The sequence below is a fragment of the Lipotes vexillifer genome, unplaced genomic scaffold (assembly GCF_000442215.2).
Source record: "Lipotes vexillifer unplaced genomic scaffold, Lipotes_vexillifer_v1.1 scaffold21, whole genome shotgun sequence".
Classification (NCBI taxonomy): domain Eukaryota; kingdom Metazoa; phylum Chordata; class Mammalia; order Artiodactyla; family Lipotidae; genus Lipotes; species Lipotes vexillifer.
In genome coordinates, this window is record NW_006774065.1 from 2,535,271 (window position 1) to 2,562,770 (window position 27,500).

Genomic DNA, 27,500 nt, shown 5'->3' on the forward strand with positions numbered 1-27,500 from the left:
AAAAAAAAAAAAAAAAAAAAAAAAAAAAAGAATTAATTCATTATAAAGAGTTACCTTTTTAATCAGTAAGAAAAAGGTGAACATCCCAAACGAAAAATGAGTAAAGTACATATTGTGATACATCTGTACTGTGGATATTAAACAGCTGCCATAAAATTGCAGGGAAAATGAACCAAAATGTCAGCAGTGAGTGTCCCTGGGTGTTGAGATTACAGGAATAACATTTATTTTTTTGTTCCTAATGTTCTTAACTGCCTGCGGTGACTCGCCTCTTGTATAATTGGGGAATTTTTTTTTAATTAAGGAAAAAGAGGGAATTCCCTGGTGGTCCAGTGGTTCGGACTCTATGCTTTCACCGCTGGGGCCCAGGTTCGAGCCCTGGTTGGGGAACTAAGACCCCGCGAGCCATGAGGCTCAGCCAAAAAATTTTGAAAAAAGAAAAAAGAAGCTTAGCTAAAAGTAAGAAAGTCAGTATTCTGAAGAGTAATAGTAATAAGGGAAACCAGCAGCAGGAAATACCGTGCAGGTTGTGAAGTAGCAGTAGTCCGAATGCCATGTGGCAGCAGCACAGGTATTGGACCTTGTGAAACTGTGAGAAGACGCAGATCTGTTCTTATGTGCATGTGAGAGAGGATATGATAACATGAGTGTTTGAAATAGAAAAAGAATGGCAAAGGAAGAAATAATAAATGCTGATGGGGTAATTTTGGAAATAATTAATGTTTGCATGTTATGTCAAACAACAGCTGGGACAAAGAGACATTTAAAAAGGTTCACAGCTTTGAATAGTTCACGTAAAATGTGAAGAACAGTCATTTTAATAGTTGTGAAGAAATGGAGAGCCTCACGGTGGAAAATACCAATATTTAAAATATTTTGAAGAATTTACATTTCATGTGTGTGGATGTGTGAATATTTGTCTTTAACATGGACGTGTTATTGCTTTACCTGGTTAATGATGTAAAGGCTGTTTGGGAACATAAGCACAGCAGTTGTTACAGTGGATTATGCATGAATTTTGTTTTTCTTTAATGACGTAGGGGTTTTATTTTTGTAGCAATTATTTATTTTGAAGCAGAAACCTCCCTCTGGAGTAATAAGGTATTTTTTTAATTGGACTAAATGTTGATGACTGCGCATCACCTAGGCGATTTCATTATTGGACTATATCAGGTATCGGATCACTCTGGCGACTGAAGTCACCCAGGTGAACTTTGCTAACCTTTGGAGAGAACTCTTTGAAGAGTTGGAGAGGAGGTTAAGAGAAGAGATGCTTGGAGAAATGATGGAACACAGTATTGGCTGCAACTGCAAAGGATTAAGCTGTGAAATTGTAATTATGTTCATCTCTTTCTTTTAATGTTCTCTTCTTCCAGGTTGGTGGCACGAAGGCTGGCGTTGTCCGGTTTCTTGGGGAGACAGACTTCGCCAAGGGGGAGTGGTGTGGTGTGGAGTTGGATGAGCCTCTTGGGAAGAACGATGGGGCTGTCGCTGGAACAAGGTTTGTTTGCAGTTGGAATCTCGTCTCTGTCTTGCATGTAAAGGTACTCAAGCCGATCCCACCAACCGTGTGTAATAAAATGGATGTGAGTGTTTTGAAGAGCTGCACTTTGATTTCCTAAGACTCATCTACAGATTTTTCCCCACACTAGAATCAGTCTTTCTTTTGACTGTTTTAGTAATATGTGCAGTGCGTCTGAGTAGATTCTGAGCAAGTATTTGGTTTATTTATCTATTTATTTATTTTATTTTAAAAATTTATTAATTTTATTTATTTTTGGCTGTGTTAGGCCTTCGTTGCTGTGCATGGGCTGTCCTAGTGGATCCTTAGCCACTGCACCACCAGGGAAGCCCTATCTATGTATTTTTAAGGCTTTTTTTTTTTTTTAGAGCAGTTTTAGGTTCACAGCAGAACTGAGAGGAAGGTACAGAGATATCCCTCCTCTACCCCCTGCCCCACACATGCACAGCCTCCCCCATTATCAACATCCTGCACCCAAGTGGTCCATTTATTACAGCTGGTGAACCTATATTGACACATCATTATCCCCCAAAGTCTGTAGTTTATATTACAGTTTATTCTTGGTATACATTCTGTGGATTTAGACAAGTGTGTAATGACATATTTCTACAATTATAGTATCATCTATAGTGTTTTCATTTTATTTTTCAAAATAGAAAGGAAATACTATATCATCCTTTTGGCTGCTCTCCCTTTGATAGCAGTCAACGTCTGAATGAGTTTCTGGGCGTTGGAGGGTAGGGGGAGTGAGGAGAAGGAAGCTGCTTTTGTTAGGATGAGAACGCAAAATGTGTCTTAATATCTGGTGACAAGGATTCCATCCTGTGGCAAGAGGACTGACGGCAAGCACACCTATTCCACTGTAAGGATAACCCCACTCTCACCTCACAGGGATAGGGTGGGAGTTAAGTCATGCAGATGAATGCAAGAGGCGTTTCCCACACTTCAGATGCTTTGAAGGCCTTGGGCACAATTGTGGTCTCTGATGCATTATTGTTAGTAGTATAAAGTGTTGTAGTTAACATTTTACTTATAAAATGTTTACAGACTGATTATAAGCGTATAGGTCTTATGTACCAAATACAATAATAATGCCTCGAGGAGATTAAAAAAATCTCTTGGTGCTGCAACGATTATGAAGCCATATCATTGATATCCTTCATATTAAGATGTTATAATTCGCTAGAGTCGTGAGATCTCCAAGTGTCAGTACCAGTTGATACTACTCCACCTTTACTTGAGTGAATCTGCCAGAGTTAGGTGCTTGTTTGATTTCTCTTGCCCTTTGTTTGGCAAGGTTTTATTAAGTGGGATCACTCCTCTGCTGTGTGTTTATCAGATAGTAGAAATACCTTCCCTTTGTGTAAAATCTTGGTAACAGATGAGTGATTCCATCTCTGTGTATCATACTGTTATTTCCTAGTGTGTTTTCTAAAACATTATTGAGGGGCTTTCCTGGTGGTGCAGTGGTTAAGAATCCGCCTGCCAATGCAGGGGACACAGGTTCGAGCCCTGGTCTGGGAAGATCCCACATACTGTGGAGCAACTAAGCCCGTGTGCCCCAACTACTGAGCCTGTGCTCTAGAGCCCGCAAGCCACAACTGCTGAGCCCGCATGCCACAGCTACTGAGCCTGCACTCTAGAGCCTGTGAGCCACAACTACTGAGCCCATGTGCCGCAACTACTGAAGCCCACGTGCCTAGAGCCCTTGCTCCGCAACAAGCGAAGACACCACAATGAGAAGCCTGCGCACTGCAACGAAAAGTAGCCCCTGGTCACCACAACTAGAGAAAGCCTGCGTGCAGCAACGAAGACCCACTGCAGCCAAAAATAAATAAATAAATTTAAAAAATAATAAAAAAAACCTATTATTATGGTTATTTATCAGCTTGCACACCAGTGAGTGCCATGGGCTGGTGCACCACTCCAGCTGGTTGGTAAAATTCACAGCAAACCAGTCACGAGTTATGAGTCAGGAGAGCTTTTTGGTTATAGTTGTTATTTCTTGTAATTAAGTTGCTGCTTGTTACTGTTCCTGTTGTTGTCCCCTAAAGGTATTTTCAGTGTCAACCCAAATACGGCCTGTTTGCTCCTGTCCACAAAGTGACCAAGATTGGCTTCCCTTCCACCACACCAGCCAAAGCCAAGGCCGCTGCGGTGAGGCGGGTGATGGCGACCACACCCGCCAGCCTGACGCGCAGCCCTTCTGCCTCTTCTCTCAGCTCCATGAGCTCTGTGGCCTCCTCTGTAAGCAGCAAGCCCAGTCGGACAGGATTGGTAAGCCTCCCTTCTCCCGCTGCGTGTTTCTGCGTCCCAGGCACTGTAAATGCCCCCCCCCACCCCGTCGGTGTGCCTGCTTTGCTTTAGGAGATGTTAAGTATCCCCTTGCTCTTGTACTAAATGTTCTCTGTAGCTTGTGAAAGTCCTTACAAATTTTGCAACAAAACAAAAACCTCTAGCAAGAATACAAGTTTGAAATAAAGAATTTTTTTAACAGCCCTTTTCAGGTTCTTTAGGCTTTAAGATATAACAGTTCTTGGTGAATCTGTAGTAACTACTACTTAGTCTAACATATGGGATGATTGAGTATTCTGAAATTATTTTGGCATCAGAAGGACAGGAAAATTGGAGGGATCCTTTTCCTCAAGGACCTGGGTGTCTTTCTCTTTGACATCAAACAATTTTAGGAACTCCAGTCGTTTGAGAAAAGGCATGTTCTTAGAATTTTAGTATTATGTTCATACAGTCTAACCCACTGAAAGCAGTTGGTGTGTGGAGCATTCCTGACTCAGGCCAGAGGATGCAGAGGGGAACTTAGGGAACTTGAAAGGATGCTAGGAAAAGCCATGTTTTGTTTTGTCTCCATCTCCCCCTTCCCCCACTCCCTCTTACTTTCTCCCTCTCTTCCCATTTAGATCAGCAAGAGAAAATCATCAGAATCAAAATAGGCAGCATCTCATTCTGTTTGTTTAATGTCATGCATTTTTTTTTTAGCATCAAAGCAATGACTATTTGGCTTTGCCCCCTCCCACCCCCCACCCTTTAGTTTATTCACTTGAAGTGAGGCAAATACTGTTTAAATTTGAAATGGCAGTATGAGGTTGTACTCCAGACTGAATTCAGGATCTTTGCTTTATGACAATGAACGACAGACAGGAGTTAGAATGTGAAGTGTCATGATGGGGCAGTAAGGCTGCTGGCCCTTGATCTCGTTTTGCCTTCTCTCCATTGACCTTGGGCAGGGAAGGCAACGGCTGGCCCTTGGTCTCATTTTGCCTTCTCTCCATTGACCTTGGGCAGGGAAGGCAACAGTGGAAGCATCTTTCTTTAAAGTAGGGGTTATGCTCCTCTGGACTTTGTTCCTCTTATGTTCAAGTAAAATAAATACCTGCTTGGACTATGTCATTTTGCATATAAAAGTCTGCATCTTCAACAGAAAAATTACAAATGGACTTATGAGAAAAGCTTGTCAAGAACTTTTTGGATGTTTGAGTGAAATGGATGAAGAAACCCCTCTGTTTGGATGAAGCCTTGTTCAGAGTGGGTCAGCAAACTCTAAAGTGGAAATCGAGTTTACTAATCCAGGAACAATTCCGTGGAAGTATCTACCCTGGATTAGGAATTATTTCTTGTGTAATTTTTACTACGTTGTAATTAAGTGTCCGTTTCTTTGGAGATGCCCAAGCGCCCCCCCCCCGGCTCCCCCAACCGGTCCTCTTACTTTTTAGAACAGTTCTGATTCCTTTTAGTTCACCTCATTTTCTTTTGAAGAAAACTAGCAAAAGAGAAATGAGTCTCCTTGCCTTGTAAAAGAGCTTGTTTTTGTACCTCTTTATATAGAGTGGCTATAGTTTCTAAACCAAAAATCACCATAAAAGAATATACCAAAAATACAGAGTAATTGAAAGCGTGACTTCTTAAAAATGCACCTCAACAATGTGATCCCTTGTATATATATATATATATATATATATATATAAAGTGGGAACATTCCTTAATGCACAGCTATCTTCTGAAAGAATTGAGTACAGAGGTGCCCAGCCTTTCTGGTTCCACAGAACCTTTAGTCTCAGTTATTTTTTCACAGTGCCCATAGGCCTAAAGAAATAGCTAACAGTTCTGTTTATTAAGTAGTTAGGTCCAAACAACTTAATATTTATGTCCTAACAATTTAGTAGCTCTTCAGAAAAAAAAAAAAAGGTTCACATTAATTGAAAGGAAAAAGAATATTTTTAATTCATTCTTAAATAACCACAATGAATTAGTATTAGGTTGCATGCTCTTCTTGGGCACTGCGTATCCTGTCAGACCTTGGACTCTTCCTGGACACTGCCACCCTCACTTCCTGTGCCACATTGGTTTTTGCACAGTACTTGCTATTGGTCTGGCAGTAGCCAAAACCCGGCTTCGGAAAGACATACGTTATGGAAAGGAATGTAGTACAATCCAAGGTTGAAACTGAATCACCTCCAGCTAGTAGTTTTCATGCTATCCAATGGGTGTGGCTCTGTTTCCTCGTGTTTCCTTGTGAGTTTGCTGCAGTACCCTGGGGTGTACCTGTGCGCGGGGTTTGGGAAACTCAGATTTAGTGTATTCAGGAAGAAACGTTAGTACGAGAAAGTATAACCACACTGTAAAATTGGAAAATCAAGGTCAGATGGTTAAAAGAGAGCATTAGGAATTCCCCGCCCCACCATATACTTAAGTAATTCAAGAAATGTCACTAAATAGAAACAGCGAAGGACAGTTTGGGTGTACTTTACTCTCATAGCTGTCAAACTGCCTAACTCTGAACTGACGGCAGATCCTCACTGTCAGTCTGCGTCCTGGCCGGGGGCTCAGCTAGACGGAGGACGAGGAAAGCCTTCAAGCAGCAAGCGAGGCTTTGACTGCAGAGGGTGAAGTCGAGCGGCGTCGACCCGGAGCCAGTGATTGCCAAGTAAATGGCCATGGACAGACGCTCGCCAAGGGATGCGGCCTCTTCTGGACCACCTCCCAGCCCCCGGAGCCCAGCTTGGAAGAGTGTTACTCAGCATGCCCACATTACCTACGCACATTTAACGGAAGGTTCCGTCCTCTGTGTTTTTACGATGGCGATTAGCCATCTTGAGGAGGCATCGGGTGTGTGAAGCAGCAAAGATGAACGGGTGGCAGTGCTGGAGCACGTTTTCCCCACGCCTCAGCCCACCACTCTTCCTCCCTCACCTCTTGTTTTCCCCCCCGTTCCCTCTCCAGTCCCCATTTTTTCTCCCTCCTTCCCTTTCTCCACAGGTTTATCTCCCCCCCTTTTCTCTCTCCCATGCCCTTTTTCCTCCTTTCTCTTACGTGTACTTGCACTCTCATTCACCCACTCACACATGCTTTCGAAGGCACAAACAGGTTTCCTTTTAATCTTTTGTCTTTATAAGTCTTTCTGGTGACTGGGATTCAGGTCCTCATGGCTGGATTCCTGGGTGAAATCACCTCTGCCTTTCATCTCGAAAGAAAGATGAAGAAAATCCTGACAGAGATCCAACTACGTAATCAATTGAAAGAAGGCTTGTGACTCCAAGGGTGACCTCTTGGTCACGTAATGGTATTTAGAAGCTTCAGAAGTTGAAAAAAAAAGGTCTAATCCCGAACTCTAAGCGTCAAAAGATTGGCCAAACTGTCTTAACAAGAAGATAACTATTCATGAAGCTCAGGCCGAGACGGAGTCTAGAGAAGCCTATTACCTGGGTTCTGAGGAATTTTTTAGATTCCTACCCGGCCCCGTCAGCCGAGCTCAGGGCACCTTTGCTTTTGAGCCACTTCTTCTAAACGTCTTCCCGGTTGTTCCATGGCTTCTTTACATTGCTGGGTTCTTTGTGAAATTGGCAGACAGGAGGCACACGCTGTCTTGTTTCCTCGATGAAAAGCCTTTCCTAAGCCTCGGCAAGCCTGCGAGCTGGGGCAGTGCTCTTGCTTTGCTGAGGAGACACCTGCCTGCATGCATCGCTCCCTCCTTGCATCCCTGGTAGCATCATCGCCCTTCACTTCTTTAACTTTCCTTTGCAGTTGACCGAAACCTCCTCCCGTTACGCCAGGAAGATCTCCGGCACCACTGCCCTCCAGGAGGCCCTGAAGGAGAAGCAGCAGCACATTGAGCAGCTGCTGGCTGAACGGGATCTAGAGAGGGCGGAGGTGGCCAAGGCCACGAGCCACGTGGGGGAGATAGAGCAGGAGCTAGCTCTGGCCCGGGACGGACACGACCAGGTGAAGTCTGGCACTGACCTTGTTGCAGAGATGGTGACAGGTTCTAAGCTGATCTTGTTGCAGAGACTGTGATGGTTTCTAAATTGAGGGAGGAGGTTGAACAGTGTACCTGGTGCTTGGAGCCGGGGAGCTGGTCTCGAGCGCACTGGAAAGGAGCATAGATGTCTTTGCTGGGCTTGTTTGAAAGCTGTGCCCTGGGGTACCAGTTTGCATCATCATAAAGATGAAGTTCTGTTCTTCTCGAGTCTATTGCACTTTTTTGGTCTTTACATCCAGGTCTCTTGGCCTGTCTGTGTCAGGTGAGCTTGTGTACTAGGACCTTACCAGTGGCGACGGCTCCTGTTTTGTATATTACGCTTTGTACGAGTTTCAGCTCAAAAAAGATGAGCGTTGTTTTAACATTGCGCCCTGTTTCTTTAATGGTGTGGTTTTTCATCATCTAGCTCCCAGGAGTGCTGCCGAGAATAACCTATCATAAGAGATCATAAAAAGCATTTTAATGCAAAACGGTTTTTTGAGTAATGCCGACCCACAGTGGTACCATTTAGCCGTAGCTCTTTGGAGGCATCCCTGGGCATGCATCTGGGTCAGAAGGAGGCCACTCACCGACACCCTTGCCTTCCCCAGCATGTCCTGGAATTGGAGGCCAAGATGGACCAGCTGCGAGCAATGGTGGAAGCTGCTGACAGGGAGAAGGTGGAGCTTCTCAACCAACTTGAAGAGGAGAGAAGGTGATCCTGAACTGTTCTCCTTTTAAACAGCCTTCGGGAGAACTTCCCCATCAACAGCCTTGTTGGTGTCAAACCCTTAGAACCAAAGGACTCTCTGTGTGTTCAGTGGAGATTGAACTCCTCATGCTGTGTGAGGAGGGTTTGCTTTGATTTGACTTTTTTGAGAAGTTTGGAACCAACTAAATGTGCCCTGACTAATTTAACAACTATTTATTGAGCACCTACTGTGTGCCAAACATCCTCTAGAGGATGGCCTGAGTCAGTTAATTCAAACCCAGCTTCTACCTAGAGCCACTCCTGGAAAAAGGATTTTCTAGGCCCAGTTACCTGGTATTTATGAAACGCCTTCTGCATATCTAATGAAATCGTATTGTGTCTGGGGGGTGACAGAGGGGCCCTGACCTCAGGAAACTCATTACCTTTATAGGAAAACAAAACTCTCAATTAGAGAATTATCCAGGTCAGGATGAAATCAGGTGCTAAACTGTGTGAGACAGAGAAAGCAAGTTTGATTCTTATAAAAGGTCTTTTGAGGCCATGAGCGAACAAGATCTCTGGTAAAAGTGTCTGCGTGGAAACGATTTGACTGTCTCTGGGCTATGGGACGTTGTTTGCCCTCGGTTGCACTTAATGCCATCTCCTGTCATTTCTGATCGCAGCGATGTAATGCAGGGCTCTTTAGGATGGTCACGAGCACTACTGTGCTGGGGGATACAGGGGGATAGTAACAGTGCCTTACTAGGGAAATGGCTGTCCCACTGGAGAGAGGAGCACTATACACAGGAAGTTCTCCTTGCATCCTAAAAATGGCTACGAGTGAACGAGACATAGTGACAGGCCCTTCCAGGCCCTTCTGAAGGCCAAGGCATCTGTACCACTTGCTTCTGTTTTTTTTTTTTTTTTGCGGTACGCGGGCCTCTCACTGTTGTGGCCTCTCCCGTTGCGGAGCACAGGCTCCGGACGCGCAGGCTCAGCGGCCATGGCTCACGGGCCCAGCCGCTCCGCGGCATGTGGGATCTTCCCGCACCAGGGCACGAACCCACGTCCCCTGCATCGGCAGGCGGACTCAACCGCTGCGCCACCAGGGAAGCCCTGCTTCTGTTTTTAAACCGGCTCTTGCTCTGCCGACTTCTGGGCAGTAGAAATGTCCCCCAGCTCTCCAGTAAGCTTGAGGGCTTTAACCTATGATTGTATTTCTGACTTAACCGAGTAGAATTTTTTTATTCTTAATTTTGTTAGAAATGCTAGTGAATTTGAAAGATTTTCTTTTTTCTTTTTTTTTTTTTTTTTTTGCATGTAGGTTTGTCCTCCTTTTCTTCCCTCTCTTACATCCAATTTTGTAAAGATTCACAATGTGGGTGTTACCCAGATTTTGTAGATCTTCCTAGTATCATATTTCGTTGACTTTGTGATGGCATTAATTGAAACCCACGTGCCATATCAGAGATTTTTTTAAATGTGAACAAGAAATGTGCCTTTTAGAAGCAAAGAAATAGGATCCTTGATTGCCTCTCTCCCAAATTATTCACAGCCTTATTCTCCCACTGTTGGAACAGGTACTCGTGTTGTCCTGGGGATCTCTGCATGGGTAGCATCTCTGCTAACCTCAAGCTAGAATGCCTGATGTGGGGTGGTATAAAGAGAGATTTGTTTTCTGTGCCACTTTCCCCTATGTTCTGTTATTGGAAGGTAGATATTAGAGACTTCCATTCTCAAACCTGTTTCTGTGGTAATCAGACCTTTTCCTTTCAGGCTGATCTTGTCTTTTTTCTTTTCTTTTTTTTCTTTTTTCTGGGAGGAGCAGGGGGGAGGAGGAGAAGCGATCTTGCCTTGATTTAGATCCATTTCCGGCGGCTGTGACCTGGGGAACCAGTTGCTTTTTCTCAACTCTTACCTCATCCCTTCTGGAATCCATACCTGGATAAAACTTTAGAGTTTCCCTATAAACCAGAGGCTTAAAGATGCATTTCTTTATTGTCTATGTCTCTAAGGCATTTCTTTCCATCATCATCTGCTACATTCATCAGGACATTGATTATATATGTATAATTTTGGGATAAGGCAGAGGTGTTTCTTAGTTACTTTCTTAGGTGTTTTGTTTTGATTTTATTCCACAGGAAGGTTGAGGACCTTCAGTTCCGGGTTGAAGAAGAATCAATTACTAAGGGCGACCTTGAGGTAAAACCCCACCAGCTCTCTAAGGCCTTTATGGGTACAGTATTCAGAAATACGGATCAAATCGTTGTGGTCAGAACAGGCAGCAGAGGGGGGCGGCAGGAACCCTGGCCTGTGGGCTGTGGCTGCCCTCGAGCCTGTCACTGTGCCGTCCCAACTCCGGTGGCCGAGTAAAATTTTTACTACCCTGTTCTCATGCTTCAGAATTCGAAACCTTGAATTGGAGTTAATCAAGTCATAAATCTGGCAGTGTGTCCTAAGTGAGACTCTACACCTTCCTCCCATGATCAGAAATGGCATTTTTTTTTTTTTTTTTTTTTTTTTTTTTCCTTGCGTTATGCGGGCCTCTCACTGTTGTGGCCTCTCCCATTTGCGGAGCACAGGCTCCGGACGCGCAGGCTCAGTGGCCATGGCTCACGGGCCCAGCCGCTCCGCGGCATGTGGGATCTTCCCGAAACGGGGCACGAACCCGCGTCTCCTGCATCGGCAGGCGGACTCTCAAGCACTGCGCCACCAGGGAAGCCCAGAAATGGCATTTTAAAGAACATTTTTTATTTCATCATGATGGTTCAGAACAATCTCAGCTTTGCTTTTCAGTTGAGCAGGATAAATCCTTTATAACCCTATAGACAATAAATGTATGTTCTAGTAATTGATTTTTTTTTTTTTTTTTTTTTTGCTGTACACGGGCCTCTCACCGTCGTGGCCTCTCCCGTTGCTGAGCACAGGCTCCGGACGCGCAGGCTCAGCGGCCATGGCTCACGGGCCCAGCCGCTCCGCGGCATGTGGGATCTTCCCGGACCTGGGCATGAACCCGTGTCCCCTGCATCGGCAGGCGGACTCTCAACCACTGCGCCACCAGGGAAGCCCTGATTTTTTTTTCTAGTAATTACCAGAAAAAGAACAATTTTATTTCAACTTCTTTATTCTATGGCATATTTTAAATTCACAGAGATTTTCCTTTAGCATCAAGTTTCTCTCTCTCAACAGTCATTCATATGAGTTTTTTAATAAGACACCAGAATTAAATGGTTTCAATGCTTTTCAAACCACTGCTAGATGTATGACAAATATAAATTAAAAATTTTTCAAATTTGCAGATTTTTGGTACTTTAAGCTGTAATATTTTAGTAAAAGTTTCACTTGTCTGTGCAGTTCTCAGAATACACAGTTTTGCTACTGTTGCAATTTTAGTCTATTGATTGCCCACACCATGCTTCGATTTCAAGAGCCCTTCCAAATAAGAACTCTGATTTCTTTGGGAATAAATGTATCTTTACAGTCAATGAAGAATAAGGGAAACGTATTCTGAGTTCTAGTTTTATAAGGCCCAGAATTTATTGGATTATTAGTAATTTGATGGGTATCTTCCTCCCTCATTTCATGTAGAGTCGCAGTCCTTTAGCTGACTTTTGTGTTGTTCTCATCCATTTAAAAACACCCCAAAATCTCATTAGAAGTTTCATATCATCATCTAATTCATGTCAAATACAGCCTATGATGTTTTGAGGAGGGGCAGTTAAAATATTTACATCAGCACTAGGCTAGGATAGTCTGTCTGGTAAACTTGTAATTAATCAGTTATTTTGAAACCCTAACACATATTGAAACTTTAGTTGAATCTCTCTTTTGTTGTTAATTTTTTTATTTTTTTACTGATAGCAAAAGAGCCAGATTTCTGAAGATCCTGAGAATGTAAGAGGGCACTTAACTGTGTGGATATTTCCCTTGTTAACACAGATTGATTACAGATTAAAATGCTTATTGATATACTCAAATACTAACTGCATAATCTGATCTTGAGACATTGTCCTTAATATTTCTGTGCATGTGGGCTTTCAAAGCAGTTACATTTGAATCCTGAAGAAATTGTATGTAATGACTAAGTTCTGTAAACCCATTTGTTTAACACATAGGCACACGTTTCTTCTATAAAGAATTTCGGCAAAAAGAAAGAAAAGAATTTTGTATGGGGCCCGGCCTTCTTCCCTGGATTCCTAATGCCTCTAGTTTTAATAGAATTATTCCAAAATAGATGATACCTGACTGAAACATAAAGCATATTAGATGAAGTTGTTACAGAAAATTTGGGGGAAAGTTTCCCCAAGTTGAACTTATTCCCATGAAAATAAAGGAATCGAGTGTCAGACTGATTGCCTTTTGTGTGAGCTCCCACTGCTGGCCAGTGGCTGCCGGTGCAGCTGACGAGAAATTCAAACCAGTTTGTTGGGGCGGTGTTTTCCCTAGCTTGAGGCTAGAGGCAAGCATTCTTCAGTGAAGACGTTGTGTATTTTAAATTTATTATTCTTGAAGCGAGATTTTTCTAGTAGCAGTGCCACTAGGCACGGAGGTGTATTTTTTTCCCTTCCTCCCTCTGTTTAGGATCAAACACCCAGTTCAGATTGTACCAGAGTGGCCTCAAAAGCACGGCTTCTCGGCGTACCCTGCCAGCTGAGATGCCAGTTGAAAAAAAACCAAAAAACGTCTTCCTTTGAGGTACCACCACAAGAGAACAAGATTAAAACAAAGAATTTTTCTTCCCACCACCTCCCGGCAGCTGAACTAGACAACTCGAGACTGAACTTTTTAAAAAGCCTCCGTTCTGAAGGTCTCCTTTTTGTGAAAGCTCCTTCAGTGATCTGGGTCTCTTCTCTGCTTCCCAAACAGGCTCCTGCTACCTCCGGAGCCAGTCTGCATGGGACTCCCTCCCGCCTCTCCTGTGCGCTTCTCGCGGAGCCTTGGCTTTCTCTCTCAATCCCCTGCCCCAGGGTTCTCCTCTTGGGATACTCTGTCCTATTCTAAGAAAGGAATAATTTTAATGGGAGGGTTGTCCTGTTCAGCATAACGTTTTTACCCCATACCGTGGAAGGGAAGCGGATCACTAGCTTCCTTGCTGGTAGTTGGCCAAGTACAGCTGTGGAGCCCAGATCATTCGTGTGCACTCTCACCAGTCAGGAGGCACCTGGAGGATCTCGGAATGGGGAGAGGATCACATTCAGCGGGTATTCCCTTTTTATCTGGAGTAGTGATCTCTCACCCAGAGGACACTGAACTCAGTGTCAAGGGAAGAAAGGTTCTGTTGCCTTTGGTTTCTTCCTGTTAATTTTGGATTTCTGTTCTTGAGGCTGTGACCCCAACTGTGTAGATCTGGATTAGATTCTTTTCTTGTAAAAGCAGGTGACTTGAACAACCTCTGTCTAAGGTACATATGGACGAAGGGGACTCCCCAGACAATTAGGTTTTGAATTTTATTTCATTATTTTTCTTGAATGTAAAGAGCTGAAGCAGGTGAAGAATTTTTACCAAAAAAATTTTATTTACTTTTAAAATATTCTATGATGGTTTTTTTATACCTCGCTCACAAGCAAACTGACCTCTTGAATGCACTGAAATCCCCAGAGTACCACTGGAGTGAGCAAAGATGTTTATAATGTAAAACATTCCACCTTAAGCTTTGCACTCCTTTCTGTCACTTTAGAGTTTGTTGTCATTTCCTTGTTGCCCTTAATTGTCCAGACTGATAGATCCTACCGGTTGGAACCACAAAATAACTAGAAGCTGCTGGGAGCAGCTCTGTCAACAGGTTTTATCAGTTGATTATGTTGATAACCTCTTGGATGGGAGAGGTGAGTGGGGAAAGAGGTCCGTTCAGACTGATCTAGGTTATTTCAAATTGATTAAGATTCTGATGCACTTAAGCCTGTTAGAAAGAGGTCGCCCTCTGGCTCCTCCATCAGCTTCCATGTGTAAGTGATGATGGGGAGTCTGAGGTTTTGAAACATGTGAAGACCTTACCGGCTCTTTTTGCATGGAGTTGAAACTCATGCCTTTCTGTTGAGTCACCCATTTCTTACCTCTGAACTGAGAAGAATGAATTGTCTTAGGATCAAGATTATGAGCCCCTTACCAGTTGCAGTTCAACTTTTCTCCTGCTTTGAACCTCAGGGATGGAGGCCCTCAAACATAATTATTACTGAATTTTCTCTTTTAAATCTGATTCCCCCCCCCCCCCGCTTTGTTTTCTGGCAACAGTCTGTTTTCTGGAAAGTCCACCCTTGGAAGGAAATGAGAGCTTTAGTGACTCCTCACCTGTCATATATGGGAATGTTGCTAAGAATCTCAGACTCTTCTCACTCATCTCAGCAAAAGGCCACTGGTGTGACTTCCTTAGCTCTAGGTCCTAGATTTCCTTCGTTAGGTTTAATACTTGACCCTTGCTCACGTCAAATTGTACGCCAAAGTGCAAAGATCTGCTCTAGGGACTAACTGAACACTTACAGACTTATGACGTTATCTTTTCCATATTTGGGTGATAATGATCATTTCGAGGGTCAATTTACTTTTTAAGTCACTGAGTCCGTTACATACACATTAATGTCAAGTAGCTGTTGTGGGGAGGAGGGAAAATGATAGATTAGAGGAATATTAACTATTCTAATTTGTGCTGATAAACTTCACTTATCAATATAACTTATATTTGGCTGCATGCATCTGACACTTTTCACCTTGCCTCATGTGTTTTCCATTTTTTCTTTCTCAGTAGACTAGCCCATGTCCCCTGCCCACCTCATCCTCTTGTCCGTAGTGTTCATCCTCACCCCCAACCTCGTCATCTCGGTCCACCCTCATCCCTCCTCCATCACCCTTTCTGTTCATCCTTCGGCGGAAGGTACTGCTGGCTCAGCCTGCATGCCGCGCCCTCTCCTCCTGTGCTGGCATGTCACGGTGGCACTGTTGTGTTTCTTCCTCTTCCTTTTTACTGACAGACGCAGACCAAACTGGAGCATGCCCGCATTAAGGAGCTTGAACAGAGCCTGCTCTTTGAAAAGACCAAAGCTGACAAACTCCAGAGGGAGTTAGAAGACACTAGGGTAATGGTTTTCACTATTTAATGAAGCAGACCCATGTTTGCGAACGATGGACACCGCGGGTGACGGGCCCTGCAGTTGGCCTAAGCCTTGACCCAGTGGTTCGACTTGAGTTTGGTCTTGGCACCGCCCAGGTGCTCGTGAGTGCAGGCTGATGGGTGGGCACAGGTGTTTTATGTGGAACCTTTGGTCCAAGGTGAAGATTCATTCCTTTTTAACTCAACCAAAATCAAGATCCGAAACTCAGCGACTATGTAGACTGGGTGGACGTCCACAGCTGCATTTGAGGTTCTTTGTATTAATACCGGGAAATACCTTTCTCCAGTTTGCACCAGCAGTCAGTGGTCCTCTTGTTCTCATATTCCTAGTGGGTTTTCTAAATAATTTTTTGTTGTTTCACTTTAGCTCTCTTTTCCTGCCTTCTTCCCTGGCCTCTTAGGCAAAGGGAATTGAAACGTTGGCTCTTTTTTAATGCGAGTTAGGGACTTTCACCCCAGCTATTTTTTTTTCTTCGCACCTGATCTCTTTGAATTTCTGTTACCCAGTAGGTTAGAATCTCAGTGGTCAGGAGGAAAAAGTGTGTTGGGAACAGAATGGCTTCTTACAACCCCCAGCTCACTGCGTTTGGCTCTCGGAGCCAGTGCATTAGTCATGTTTTCACTTATTTATGTATTTAAGCACCCATATAGTGCTTACTTTATGCCAGGCACTATTCCAAGCACTTTACAAGTATTAACTTATTCAGTCTTACCACAACCCCAGGGGAGAGGTAGTAGTATTGTCCCCATTTTACAGGTGAGGAAACCGAGGCACGGAGAGGTTAAATAATATGTCCAAGCCACACAGCTAATAGAGATAGTGGGGCCAGGATTTCTATTTGGGCCATTTGACCCCAGAGTCTGTGCTCTTAACCACTACAGGATGGAGTCTGTCTATTATGGAAGTAGCTTTGTGGTAAAATATTTAAGAACTAATCTGAGTCACATATAAGAAAACATGTATGTATTATATACATCTTAAATCACGAATTTGACTGTTAATAGCTAAATCAGCCAGATCCTTAATTTTTAAATTTCAAAAATTATTCTGTCTCTGAACAAATTTGGTATCCTGATTTTTTTCCTTTTGAATTATTAGTATTTGTAGAAATTTCTCTTCTTGAGAAATCATTGATCTAAAAAATCTAGAAAATCGAGTAATATTTCTTCCTCTAAGTCATGAGTTTTTATTTTTTAAGAGAAAGAAAATGTTCTCAGTCGGCCTCAAAACTAAAGATATCGTCTGTGTATTTGGTAAGAAAAAAAATCCTGGTAGTTTGGTGCCGTTTCTTTGTTGCCCGAGAGCCAAAGACTTGATCTGGGAAATACAAGGGACTCATAGTAAGACTGAGCTCCCATGGTGTGGCTGGCTATTGAAGTAAGGATGTATTTTTTTACTTCTGAACAAATCTCCGCTACAGCTTTGTCAGCAAACAGTGTTGATTTGTTTTTGTTTTTGTTTTGTTTTCTGTGGAAAAGAAGGCATCCATTGACAGCGTGGTTTATTTAAGTATTTCAGATTCAAGCAAGCTGTCATCTTCCTATAACAAGCCTTGTCTCCTGTTGATCCTCGTTCTTGGTTTGCCAAGTGTGAAACTAACCACTGACCCATCTAAGTTTCCCATCACCTACATTCCTTTTGGGGAAGCGCTTCAGAATTCCTCTAAGCCAGTAAGCCCAGTTTATAAACACTGTGCTTGGTACTGTAGAAACATTAGCAAGAATAAGAAATGATACCTGACTTTTATGGTGGGAAAGGCAGACACAGAGATAGTTTTGCCTGAGGGCAGATTTTGGGAAATAAAATTAAAAAATGGAACTGCTGTGAAAATGCTGCATAACCACACTATTTATTATTTTCCCGTATTTTTTACTTGGTATTTCCTCAGTTTGACGGTTTTGTTGTGACTGATTAAGAATTAGTGCCCTGTTGGATTAAATTTATTTATGTTATGGACCTTGTAGCAATGGGGTTTAATAATGCACCTTATCTGTGGACTCCCCACCTCCACCCCAGAAAAAAAGTATGTAAATGAATTAACGTCTTGGAAGCACCTATAACCCTGAAACAACAAGTATTTCAGCCAGCTCTGAAATACTTAATGATTTGATCATGCAGTTTTGGAGCCCCAAGTGCTTTATTTTCTTGTTCTTGGTGGACACTTCAGTCTTTATCCATCTCACAGCCTGTAGGTGGACAGAGGGGCTGAAGGAAAAACACACCCGTTACCTTCTGTCCCGATAAAGGCAGTGAGGGAGCAGAGCCTTCACTCCAGAGGACTTTTGATCCATGAAATTTGGGATTCACTGATGTCTTTAAATCATTCAAGTTCCCTTCTATTTCCCAGGTTAGTCCAATAATTAGTTTTTATGCCCAAAGCTACCATTTCCCACATATTTTGTGTACTAAACTTACTGCGTAACAGCAGAGGGAAATAACTTCCTAAGAAGTAAAGGACGCAGGTTAGGAAAGTGTTTTTCCTCGTCCTGGGGGGTATGAGTTTAAATAGCAGCATTATTCCCGGGTTCTGTCCCAGAGCTCAGGTAGAATCAAGCACACGTGGGAGGAACTGGGCCTGCACCGTAGACACACGTCCCAGGCAACTCACACGCACACTAAGGTCGGAGAACCACTGGGTTAGGGGAGCGAGACGTGTACGTCAAGATGGTGAAAGAATTACAAAATCTAAAAGGGGGGAGGGACTCTGTATAAGATTCTTAGGTATCATTGCAGGTAAGTAATCATTCTTTCTTTGTCCTTTTTAAGAAAAGGTTAGTAAATTAGTTCTTTATCCACTTGAGGCTTTTATTCTACAGTTGTCGTGGTATTCACTGAAACATTTCATAGATATTTTTACACCTTTAACACCAGTGCTATCCAACAGAATTATGACATGAGCCACATATATATAATTAAAAATTTTCTGGTACCCACATTAACATACTTATTTTAATATGTAAAAAGGAGCAGGTGAAATTAATTTAGTCATATATTTTATTTATTTAAACCAATATATCCAAGCTATTATCACTTCATCATGTAATCAGTATAAGAAATTATTGGGAATTCCCTGGCGGTCCAGTGGTTAGGACTCTGCGCTCTCACTGCTTAAGGGCCCAGGTTTGATCCCTGGTCAGGAAACTAAAATCCCATAAGGCACGTGGTGTGGCCAAAAAAAAAAAAAAGAGAGAGAGAGAGAAAGAAATTATTAACAAGGCGTGTTCTGTTTTTCCCGAGTCTTCATTGTTTGATGTATATTTGACACTTGGAGCCATGTTTCAAGTGCTGAGTAGCCACGTGTGGTTACTGGCTGCTGTACGGGACAGCACACTTCTGTAAAGTCACTTCCATCAGATAGACAAACGTTTGTATACCTGGGTTGAAGTAGGCAAAATAAGAAGGATTCTTCTTCCAGAAGGCAGATGTAGGGGAACCTTGAAAGGTACTGTTCCTGTTAACTTACTACAGTTAATGGGTACTTTCCTGACTAAGGTTCTTTAAAGGGAAAAGAACTATTTTGGGGGTGAGTCAAACTCAGTATCAATTTCATTTTCCTTTAGCATCTCAAAATGGTGAAAAGTTTGCCAGAGACTATAAATTTGATTTGGAGCTCCCGGAACTGGGCTTAAGCCATTATCACAACTAGATTAACACATAGAAATTCTTGGTGGCTTGACTACTGCCTGAGCTGGGGTAGTTACTGAAGATCTTCAAGGTTAAAGAAAATCATCAGTGATTTTTTATTTAAATGATCTCTCTCTCTTTGCTGATACTAGGTGGCCACAGTGTCAGAAAAGTCCCGCATAATGGAACTAGAAAAAGACCTAGCGTTCAGAATACAGGAAGTAGCTGAGCTGCGAAGGAGGCTGGAGTCCAGTAAGCCTGCAGGGGATGTTGACATGTCACTCTCCCTTTTACAAGAGATAAGCGCTTTGCAAGAAAAGTTAGAAGCCACCCATACTGACCATCAGAAAGAAATCACTTCTCTGAAGGAGCATTTTGGAGCCCGGGAAGAAACGCATCGGAAGGAGATGAAGGCTCTTCAGGCCACCACAGAGAAGCTTTCCAAAGAGAACGAGTCACTGAAAAGCAAGCTTGATCACGCCAACAAGGAGAATTCGGACGTGATAGCCCTGTGGAAATCCAAGCTGGAGACTGCCATCGCATCCCACCAGCAGGCAATGGAGGGGCTGAAGGTGTCCTTCAGCAAGGGGGTCGGCACGGAGACGGCAGAATTTGCTGAGCTAAAAACGCAAATAGAGAAAATGAGACTAGATTACCAGCGCGAAATAGAAAATTTGCAGAATAAACAAGACTTGGAAAGGTCTGCTCACACTAAAGAGCTCGAAGCCCTAAGGGCTAAACTGATGAAAGTCATTAAAGAGAAAGAGAACAGTCTGGAAGCCATCAAGTCGAAGCTGGACAAAGCGGAAGACCAGCATCTAGTAGAAATGGAGGACACCTTAAACAAATTGCAGGAAGCTGAGCTAAAGGTAAAGGAGCTAGAGGTACTACAAGCCAAGTGCAATGAACAAACCAAGGTTATTGATAATTTTACATCACAGCTCAAGGCTGCCGAAGAAAAGCTCTTGGATTTTGATGCTCTTTGGAAAGCCAGTTCCGAAGGTAAATCGGAAATCGAGAACCTTAGACAGCAGCTTGAGGCAGCTGAGAAACAGATTAAAAATTTAGAGATCGAAAAGAATGCTGAAAGTGGCAAGGTTTGTATCAACACCCTCCATCTTTTTCTTTTCCATTTCTTGTTCTTATTCTGCATTGTGTCTTATTTTTCAGTGGAGGTAGTTCATCCTCCAGATTCTTGACTTAGTTAAAACTGGTGCTAATGAATTTCCCCGTTGAGTGTAGTGTCTTCTGAGTATTTTGAGTATGGTTTCATCTGAGGAGATTAGAGAGAATAATGGCTCAACTATGTGGATTGATCCTGGTTTCCTAGTAACTGAATACTTTATTACTTTATCTCTGGGCTTGCTGTGATCTCCTGTTTAAGCTTGGTTCCAGTCTATAAACTTTTTAAAATAGAGAACTCCCCAAAAATGATGGCATTGAGGTGAATGAATTGAAAGAATAAGATAGAAACTTGTAAGATCATCTCCTCCTTTCCCACCTACATGACCGCCTTGTCCGTAAGGTTACACGTAAAGCAGAATGCGAACTCCGAGAGCACTTGACTGGTGCGAATTAACATGCTATGATAAATAACGTTCACGGCAAAATGAAGGTGAAGAGCCTGGAGCCCTTTGCGTTGCTACTTATGTCTCATTGGAGTTTTTTCTGTGTCACAATGAGAACGTGATCTAGTCCCTGGTTTTTTGAGGAAAGACTGGACAAGTGTGCTTTTGATCAAGGCATAGGAAATGATGTGAGGCATTGGCTGGCTACCTTTCTCACTAACTAGTCTTGCTAAATGTCATCTTCGTGTTTAAGGATTGTTCAAGGAAGGAGCCCTTTTTCCCAGTCCTCCTGCCACTAGTGGAGGCGCTGGTATTGATGCTGAATGTTCTGAGCTTTTTGCGGGAGAAGCTGCTTAATTGGCAAAGAAGGAAGGGTTGTGATGGTTAAATGGGGAGAGGTGAAGACAGACAAATGGCAAAAATTGCTAAGTAACATTAGCTGAAGATGACAGTCATAGGAGATTTTTCTCAGATCTCCTCACTTGGTTCTGAAATACCAATTAAAACACAAAAATTAAATTAATATGGAATATGCAGCTAATGTGTTGGTCTGCTTTTTTTACATTAAGATTTAATGAAAGCCAATTTCTGACGACTGTTGTGTAGTACATTTTTAAAATTTTTATTTTTTATTTTAAATGTTGAAATACTTTAAGCGTGTACAAAAATACAGAAAATGAAACACAGTCCACATGAATCCACCATTCCTGTCTTAAGGTTTCCCAAAGTCCAGAAGATGAAACTGCTCAGCTGTCTCATTTAGAAAGTAAGCATCTGTACTTTCTGCTTTAGAGCATGCTGACAGTCCAAATTCAGGTATAGAAAAATACTCTTTTGATTATTTAAAATTAGCCATTGGACAGTCTTATCTAGAACTGATCGTATGAAAAGTCATTGGCTTCTTAGAATTAAAGACAAAAAAACACCAAAACAACTTTTTACCCATGCCTTTATTCCTTTCAGTTTTGTTTGGTTATGTTTGTATCTCATACATTTTTTTATATTTGTTTTATGTTTCCTTTCTCATTCTTCTTTGTTTCCTTTTGTTCACTGGTTTCTGTACCATGTAACTCTGTATGGTAGGCTAGTAACATCACCAGAGAGCTACAGGGAAAAGAGCTAATGCTTAATAAACTTCAGGAAAACTTGGGTGAAGTCAGTCAAGTGAAAGAGGCTTTGGAAAAAGAACTTCGGAGTTTGGTAAGTACCTGCTGGGAATCTGAATCTCAGGGCTTCTGGCCATTCAAAAATTGTTCCTGTTCAAAAAACAAAAACTTCTATAAAGAAGTATGCATTGCACCTGTTTCCTTTCTCTTGCAAAGTATTGATTGGTTGATGAATAACTTGAGAGGAACTGGATCAAACCCAAACTAGCAATAAAGGTAAGTATTGCTTTTTTTTTTTTTTTTTTTAATCTTTCCTTTGCCTTTGGTAATGCATTGCTTTGGCACGTTATTGACTACTTAGTTTCACCAAACACAGGAACCTTCCAAGTTATATACCCAGCACATTAGGTTTCATATATAGTGAGGTCTTGCCCTATGCCTTGTCCTACCTGCCCTGTGACAGCAAGCCAGCAAGCGCTCCTGGACCATGGGCACCCTCTGTTAGCAAGGCAGGGTGCTGTCTAATTAACGAGTTCACAGAATTCCCTCTTACAGCTCAGTTTATTCCTCCTCAGGAAATTACTTTTCCTCTCATATATATCCTCTTTGCTTAATCCCAGGTTGTAGGACTTTTTTTTGTCTTTTTCTCAACTGTTCTCCCTTCTGCCTTGCCTCCTACATCAAAAACACAAGCTTAGTCAAGGCTGATGACCACGGGCAGGTGCCGGTGATGCCCACACGTCATGGGAAAGGAGACGCGTAGGCTCCTGGAGAAAACTCGATAAGAGAAACATTAGCTATGAAGGGTCAGTTGTCTTGGGCCTTACATGCACCTTCCTGTTCTCCACGTTTTACACTTCTCTGCTAATACCAGTGGTGAATAAAACTGTTTGATTTTTGGACTTCCCTGCTGGTCCGGTAGTTGAGACTCCGTGCTTCTAATTCGGGGACATGGGTTTGATCCCTGGTTGTGGAGCTAGGATCCCACATGACACACGGCCCCCCCCCCCACAAAAAAAAAGTGTTTGATTTTTTTTTCTTATTTAAATGCCATTATTACATATTTCTACTTTTTAAAATGTTTACTATATACCCGCACTCTTCATTATGGTAGCTACTGTCTATATATATGGCTGTATAAATTTAAATTAATTAAAATTAAATAAAATATAAAATTCAGTTCCTCAGTTGCACTAGCCACGTTTTAAGTGCTTAGAAGCCACACGTGGCCGGTGGCTGCCAATTGAACAGCACAGTTTCATTGTAGAGAGTTTTATCAGACAGTTATGATACAGCATATTTCAGCTACATATTGAGAAAAGTTGACCTGGAAATTACCATTTTTCAATATGGTGTCCTTTAAGAAAATGTGTTTTGAGTTTCATGTCGTTTCTCTGCCCTCCTCCCCACACTTTCAGGACGCCTTACTTTTTTTCTAAGTTAGAGTATTCCTCTAGGTCCTCTGAAGACATGCCACCTGAGGTCTGGCTTTGGGCATAACACAGGTGGACAACTTGTGGGCTTTGATGGACTTGTGGCTTGTGATCCCATTTTTAAACTAAAATATTAATTAATTAGAAAGACTCATTTAAAAATTCACTTGGTATGTCTAGCTCAAAGTTTGTCTCAGGAAAATCAGGAGAGTGGTTTTATCCTGCCCTCCTGTCATGTTTAGAAAAGATAGTGAGTGAGCGATGGACTTTTTGGTTTAAGGTAGTTGACACAGATCCGGTTTTAAGATACTAGGTTCTGACTATTCTTAGATGTAAAGCATTTCAGAACTCAGACCCACAGACATAGAAAACAAACTGTGGTTACCAAAGGGGAAAGGCTGGGGGGAGGGATAAATTAGGAGTTTGGGATTAACGTATACACATTGCTATGTACAAAATAGATAACCAACAGGGGCCTACTGTGTAGCACAGGGAACTATACTCAATATTTTATAATAACTTATTAGGGAAAAGAAGCTGAAAAAATATATATGTATAACTGAATTACTTTGCTGTACACCTGAAACTAACCCAACGTTGTAAACCAATTATACTTCAATGAAAAAAATAAATATTAAAAAAAAACAAATTTCGGAACTCTGTTCACTGTCTCAGGCAGATTTCTGAAGAGAGATTCTACTTGAGGGTAGCAACATGAAAAAAAAGCATACGTGTGGCACCACATGTGTATCCACACATGCATATACTGATATAAGTATGCACATCCACATGTGTACAGACATGTGCATACCCACGCATGCAGCACACATGCAAACCTTGTATGTACGCGTGCACAGTATGCATATGGTGGTAATTGATGCCTACATGTTTTAAGCGTAAGTTAGCTTTAATGAAACAAAGCTAGCAACAAAAAATAGATAATGTTGTAGTCATAAGCACCTTTTATTTGTATAATCTGAAATCTTTCTGTTCTGAATGTCCACTTCTTTTTCTTTAGAAAGAAAATTTTGCTGATGCTTCAGAGCAGGCAGTCTCTGTTCAGAGAAGTATGCAAGGTATGTCTTAGCAGAATATGAGCAGCTCACTTGTTCTCAAGCTGGAGCTGGCCTTTGGTGCATAAAAACAGATGCTGCCTGTAGCCTGATTTCACCACCCTGGAAGTTCCTGCAGTGCACAGTAATACTGGGTTCCCTTGGCTTCCTGAAGCCTCAAGCTCCCGTTCATTCTTCTTTTTGACTTAAAGCTTGTTCCGTATTAAAATGTAGGTGTACTTGGGAAAAGTATTGCCTTACTTAAGCTTCAGTCATTGATAGCTTTATTGAGTTTTAAGTGGAAAGAGGAAAGGGATGCCTGGAAGAGGGATGCCCGGTGCCTCTGCCAAATCTACAAATTTGGGGAGACAGGAAAGAGTTGCTTGCTCGTTTCTTTAGGTTCGTTATTCAGTGGTTTGATTTGCAATGGGAATCTTCAGTATTCCCGTGATCCCCAGTCTCAAGCTTTTGATTCGATTTGGTTTTAAGACAGTCAGGCTTTAGATGGCTTATTAACTATGAAATGTATTAAACTTTTAACTTCATCCCAAATAGAAACTGTAAATAAATTACACCAAAAAGAGGAACAGTTTAATGTGCTGTCTTCTGAATTGGAGAAGTTGAGAGAAAATTTGACAGGTAAGAAGATGTCTCTACACATTAAATTTAGTAGGCTTCCTAAGATTTGAGATAATTTTAGTATGTTGTCACAGCATATGTACTATTCAGGCATAAATTCTTCACTCGTGTTATATTGTGATGAAATACTTGTTTGAGGTCTGTAAACCTTAGCGAATTCTCTCTGCCTCGTTTTCAAACAAGTCAGAATCCACCCCATCTCACTACTCCCCCTGCTATCCTTGATCCGAGTCAACCAGCATCTTTAATCGAAGCTGTAGTAACAGCTGGCCACCTGGGCTGCCTGCTTCTGCTCTTGACCCCTTCAGTCTGTTCTCAGCCCAGCAGCCAGGGGGATCCCTTCAACATCAAGTCAGATTAGGTCGCTTCTCTGCTCAGAACGGCCCAGTGGCTCACGTCTCGCTCACGTTAAAAGCTGTGGCCCTTACTGTCATCAGGTCCTCTTATCTCTATGCTTTCGTCCTGTACAATTCTTCCCCTTGTTCCTTCCACTGCGACCATATTGGCCTCCTTGGTGATACTTGATTGTCAAGCATGTTCCTGCCTTGGGGCCTTTGCTCTTGCTTTCCCCTCTGCCTGCAGTCCTCTTCCCTCACTTCCCTCAGGGTTTTACATAAATGTCACCGTCTCAGAGAGGCTCTCTCTAAGGTTTTAACCTCCCTGACTCCTTCCTGACTCCTTTCTCCGCTTGTATTTTTTTCCCTCTTAGCACTTACCACTATCTATTGTACTATTTATTCTCTTTATTTATCTTGTTTATTGTCTGTCTGTCTTTGCTAGAATGTAATTTTCATGAGGGCAGGGATCGCTCTATGCAAATATTCCCAGAGCAAGGCTTGGCATACAGGGTGTAGTTGATACATTTTTGTTGATTATAACACAACAGTGCTATTTTTTTCTCTGTATATTCAGATATGGAGGCAAAATTTAGAGAGAGAGGCGAAAGGGAAGAGCAGTTGATAAAGGCGAAGGAAAAGCTGGAAAACGACATTGCAGTAATAATGAAAATGTCAGGAGACAGTTCTTCTCAGCTGACAAAAATGAATGGTGAATTACGTCTGAAAGAAAGGTACGTGTGAGTATTAATAAGAGCGCCTGCTTTGGGTTAGGCCCTCGAGCAAGGTCTGGGTGGGAGGGGAGCCTAAATCTTCAGGACTGTTAGGTTTTAAAGTTGCCTGAATCTCATTCTTTCTGTTATCGCAGTGTATTGCAGACTTTCTGGTGACTTGTAAAGAAAATGTAGTAGTTTACCAACGGCAATAACATCTTTTACAGGCAGTTAAAAATATTTTTAACCTATTTCAGTGTAATGATAGATAACACGTGTGAAGGGCTGACCACGTGTCACACACTATGCTGACAGCTTTGTGTAGAGTATATTTTCTGGTTCTCCTAATAATCCTCTCAGGTGAGTGTATTATTGTTCCTATTTTGTTTTTTTAATTTATTTTTACTTATTTATTTTTGGCTGCGTTGGATCTTCGTCACGGTGGGCGGGCTTCTCACTGCGGTGGCTTCTCTTGTTCTGGAGCACGGGCTCTAGGCTCACAGGCTTCAGTAGTTGTGGCACGTGGGCTCAGTAGTTGTGGCTCGCGGGCTCTAGAGCGCAGGCTCAGTAGTTGTGGCTCGCGGGCTCTAGAGCGTAGGCTCAGTAGCTGTGGCTCATGGGCTTAGTTGCTCTGCGGCATGTGGGATCTTCCTGGACCAGGGCTCGACCCTGTGTCCCCTGCATTGGCAGGCGGATTCTTAACCACTGCGTCACCAGGGAAGCCCCTATTGTTCCTATTTTAAAGAAAAGGAAATTGAGGCTTAATGAGGTTAAGTAACTTGCCTGAGGTTTCAGATCTAGGTGGTCTGGTCCCAGAGCCCTTGCTGCTCTTCATCACTACACCCTGCTTCCTCAGCGCTAAAGCTTCTATTACCGTAATCTCTCTTCTCGTCTTTATTCTGAGGCTCTCATTGCTTTGATTTTTTTTTTCTTTTAATGGCTGCCATATAAAAATCAAATGTTTATTTTATAAGGCAAAAACTTTTAGAGCACATATTAGCCCTGGTAGACTTCTGATTCTGAAAGCATTAATACTTGGCAGAGTTAGTTTACGTCCAGCCGTGCACTCACGCACGGCCCAGCGTTGGTGGGTGACGGGCAGATGGGCCTTGGCTGGCCGACTGTGGCAGTCCTGCTGTGAGGTGGGCACAGCTGCCCAGGTGGTTGTGGCACAGAGCCTTGGCGAAGTTCCATTTCTGTCGGTGCTTATCCAGAGGCACCGTCCAAGTTTCCTTCCTGTTCTCCAGTCCTTGAGCCAGCCTTTTCTCCAGGTTGATGGCCCTCATACATCTTTGTGGGACCACGTGGTTCTCTTTGAGCTAGAACGTCACATTATTGTTATTTTCGTATCTTCTGTTCTCAAGCGACCCCAAAATGAGTCTTTGATAATCTCGTCTGCCAAAATTTGGAAACCTCGAAATACTTACCTCCTCTAATGTGCTTACTTTTCACTCATTTTTC

The 27,500-nt window shown here is 42.5% G+C and overlaps 1 protein-coding gene across 4 annotated transcripts in view; it reads left to right on the forward strand.

Annotated features, from left to right (window-relative positions):
- The window catches only part of CLIP1 (CAP-Gly domain containing linker protein 1), a 94,059-nt gene that overhangs the window by 16,803 nt on the left and 49,756 nt on the right, over positions 1 to 27,500 (forward strand). For 2 of the 4 annotated variants that reach the window (XM_007448693.1, XM_007448692.1), the window contains exons 3-14: positions 1,377 to 1,501; positions 3,577 to 3,799; positions 7,559 to 7,756; positions 8,384 to 8,487; positions 10,605 to 10,665; positions 12,325 to 12,357; positions 15,429 to 15,533; positions 19,346 to 20,290; positions 21,845 to 21,961; positions 24,319 to 24,376; positions 24,908 to 24,991; positions 25,904 to 26,060. In XM_007448693.1, coding sequence (XP_007448755.1) covers positions 1,377 to 1,501; positions 3,577 to 3,799; positions 7,559 to 7,756; positions 8,384 to 8,487; positions 10,605 to 10,665; positions 12,325 to 12,357; positions 15,429 to 15,533; positions 19,346 to 20,290; positions 21,845 to 21,961; positions 24,319 to 24,376; positions 24,908 to 24,991; positions 25,904 to 26,060 — 2,210 coding nt within the window. The remainder of the gene's footprint in view (positions 1 to 1,376; positions 1,502 to 3,576; positions 3,800 to 7,558; positions 7,757 to 8,383; positions 8,488 to 10,604; positions 10,666 to 12,324; positions 12,358 to 15,428; positions 15,534 to 19,345; positions 20,291 to 21,844; positions 21,962 to 24,318; positions 24,377 to 24,907; positions 24,992 to 25,903; positions 26,061 to 27,500) is intronic. The other 2 variants (XM_007448694.1, XM_007448695.1) reach the window with 2 other exon arrangements.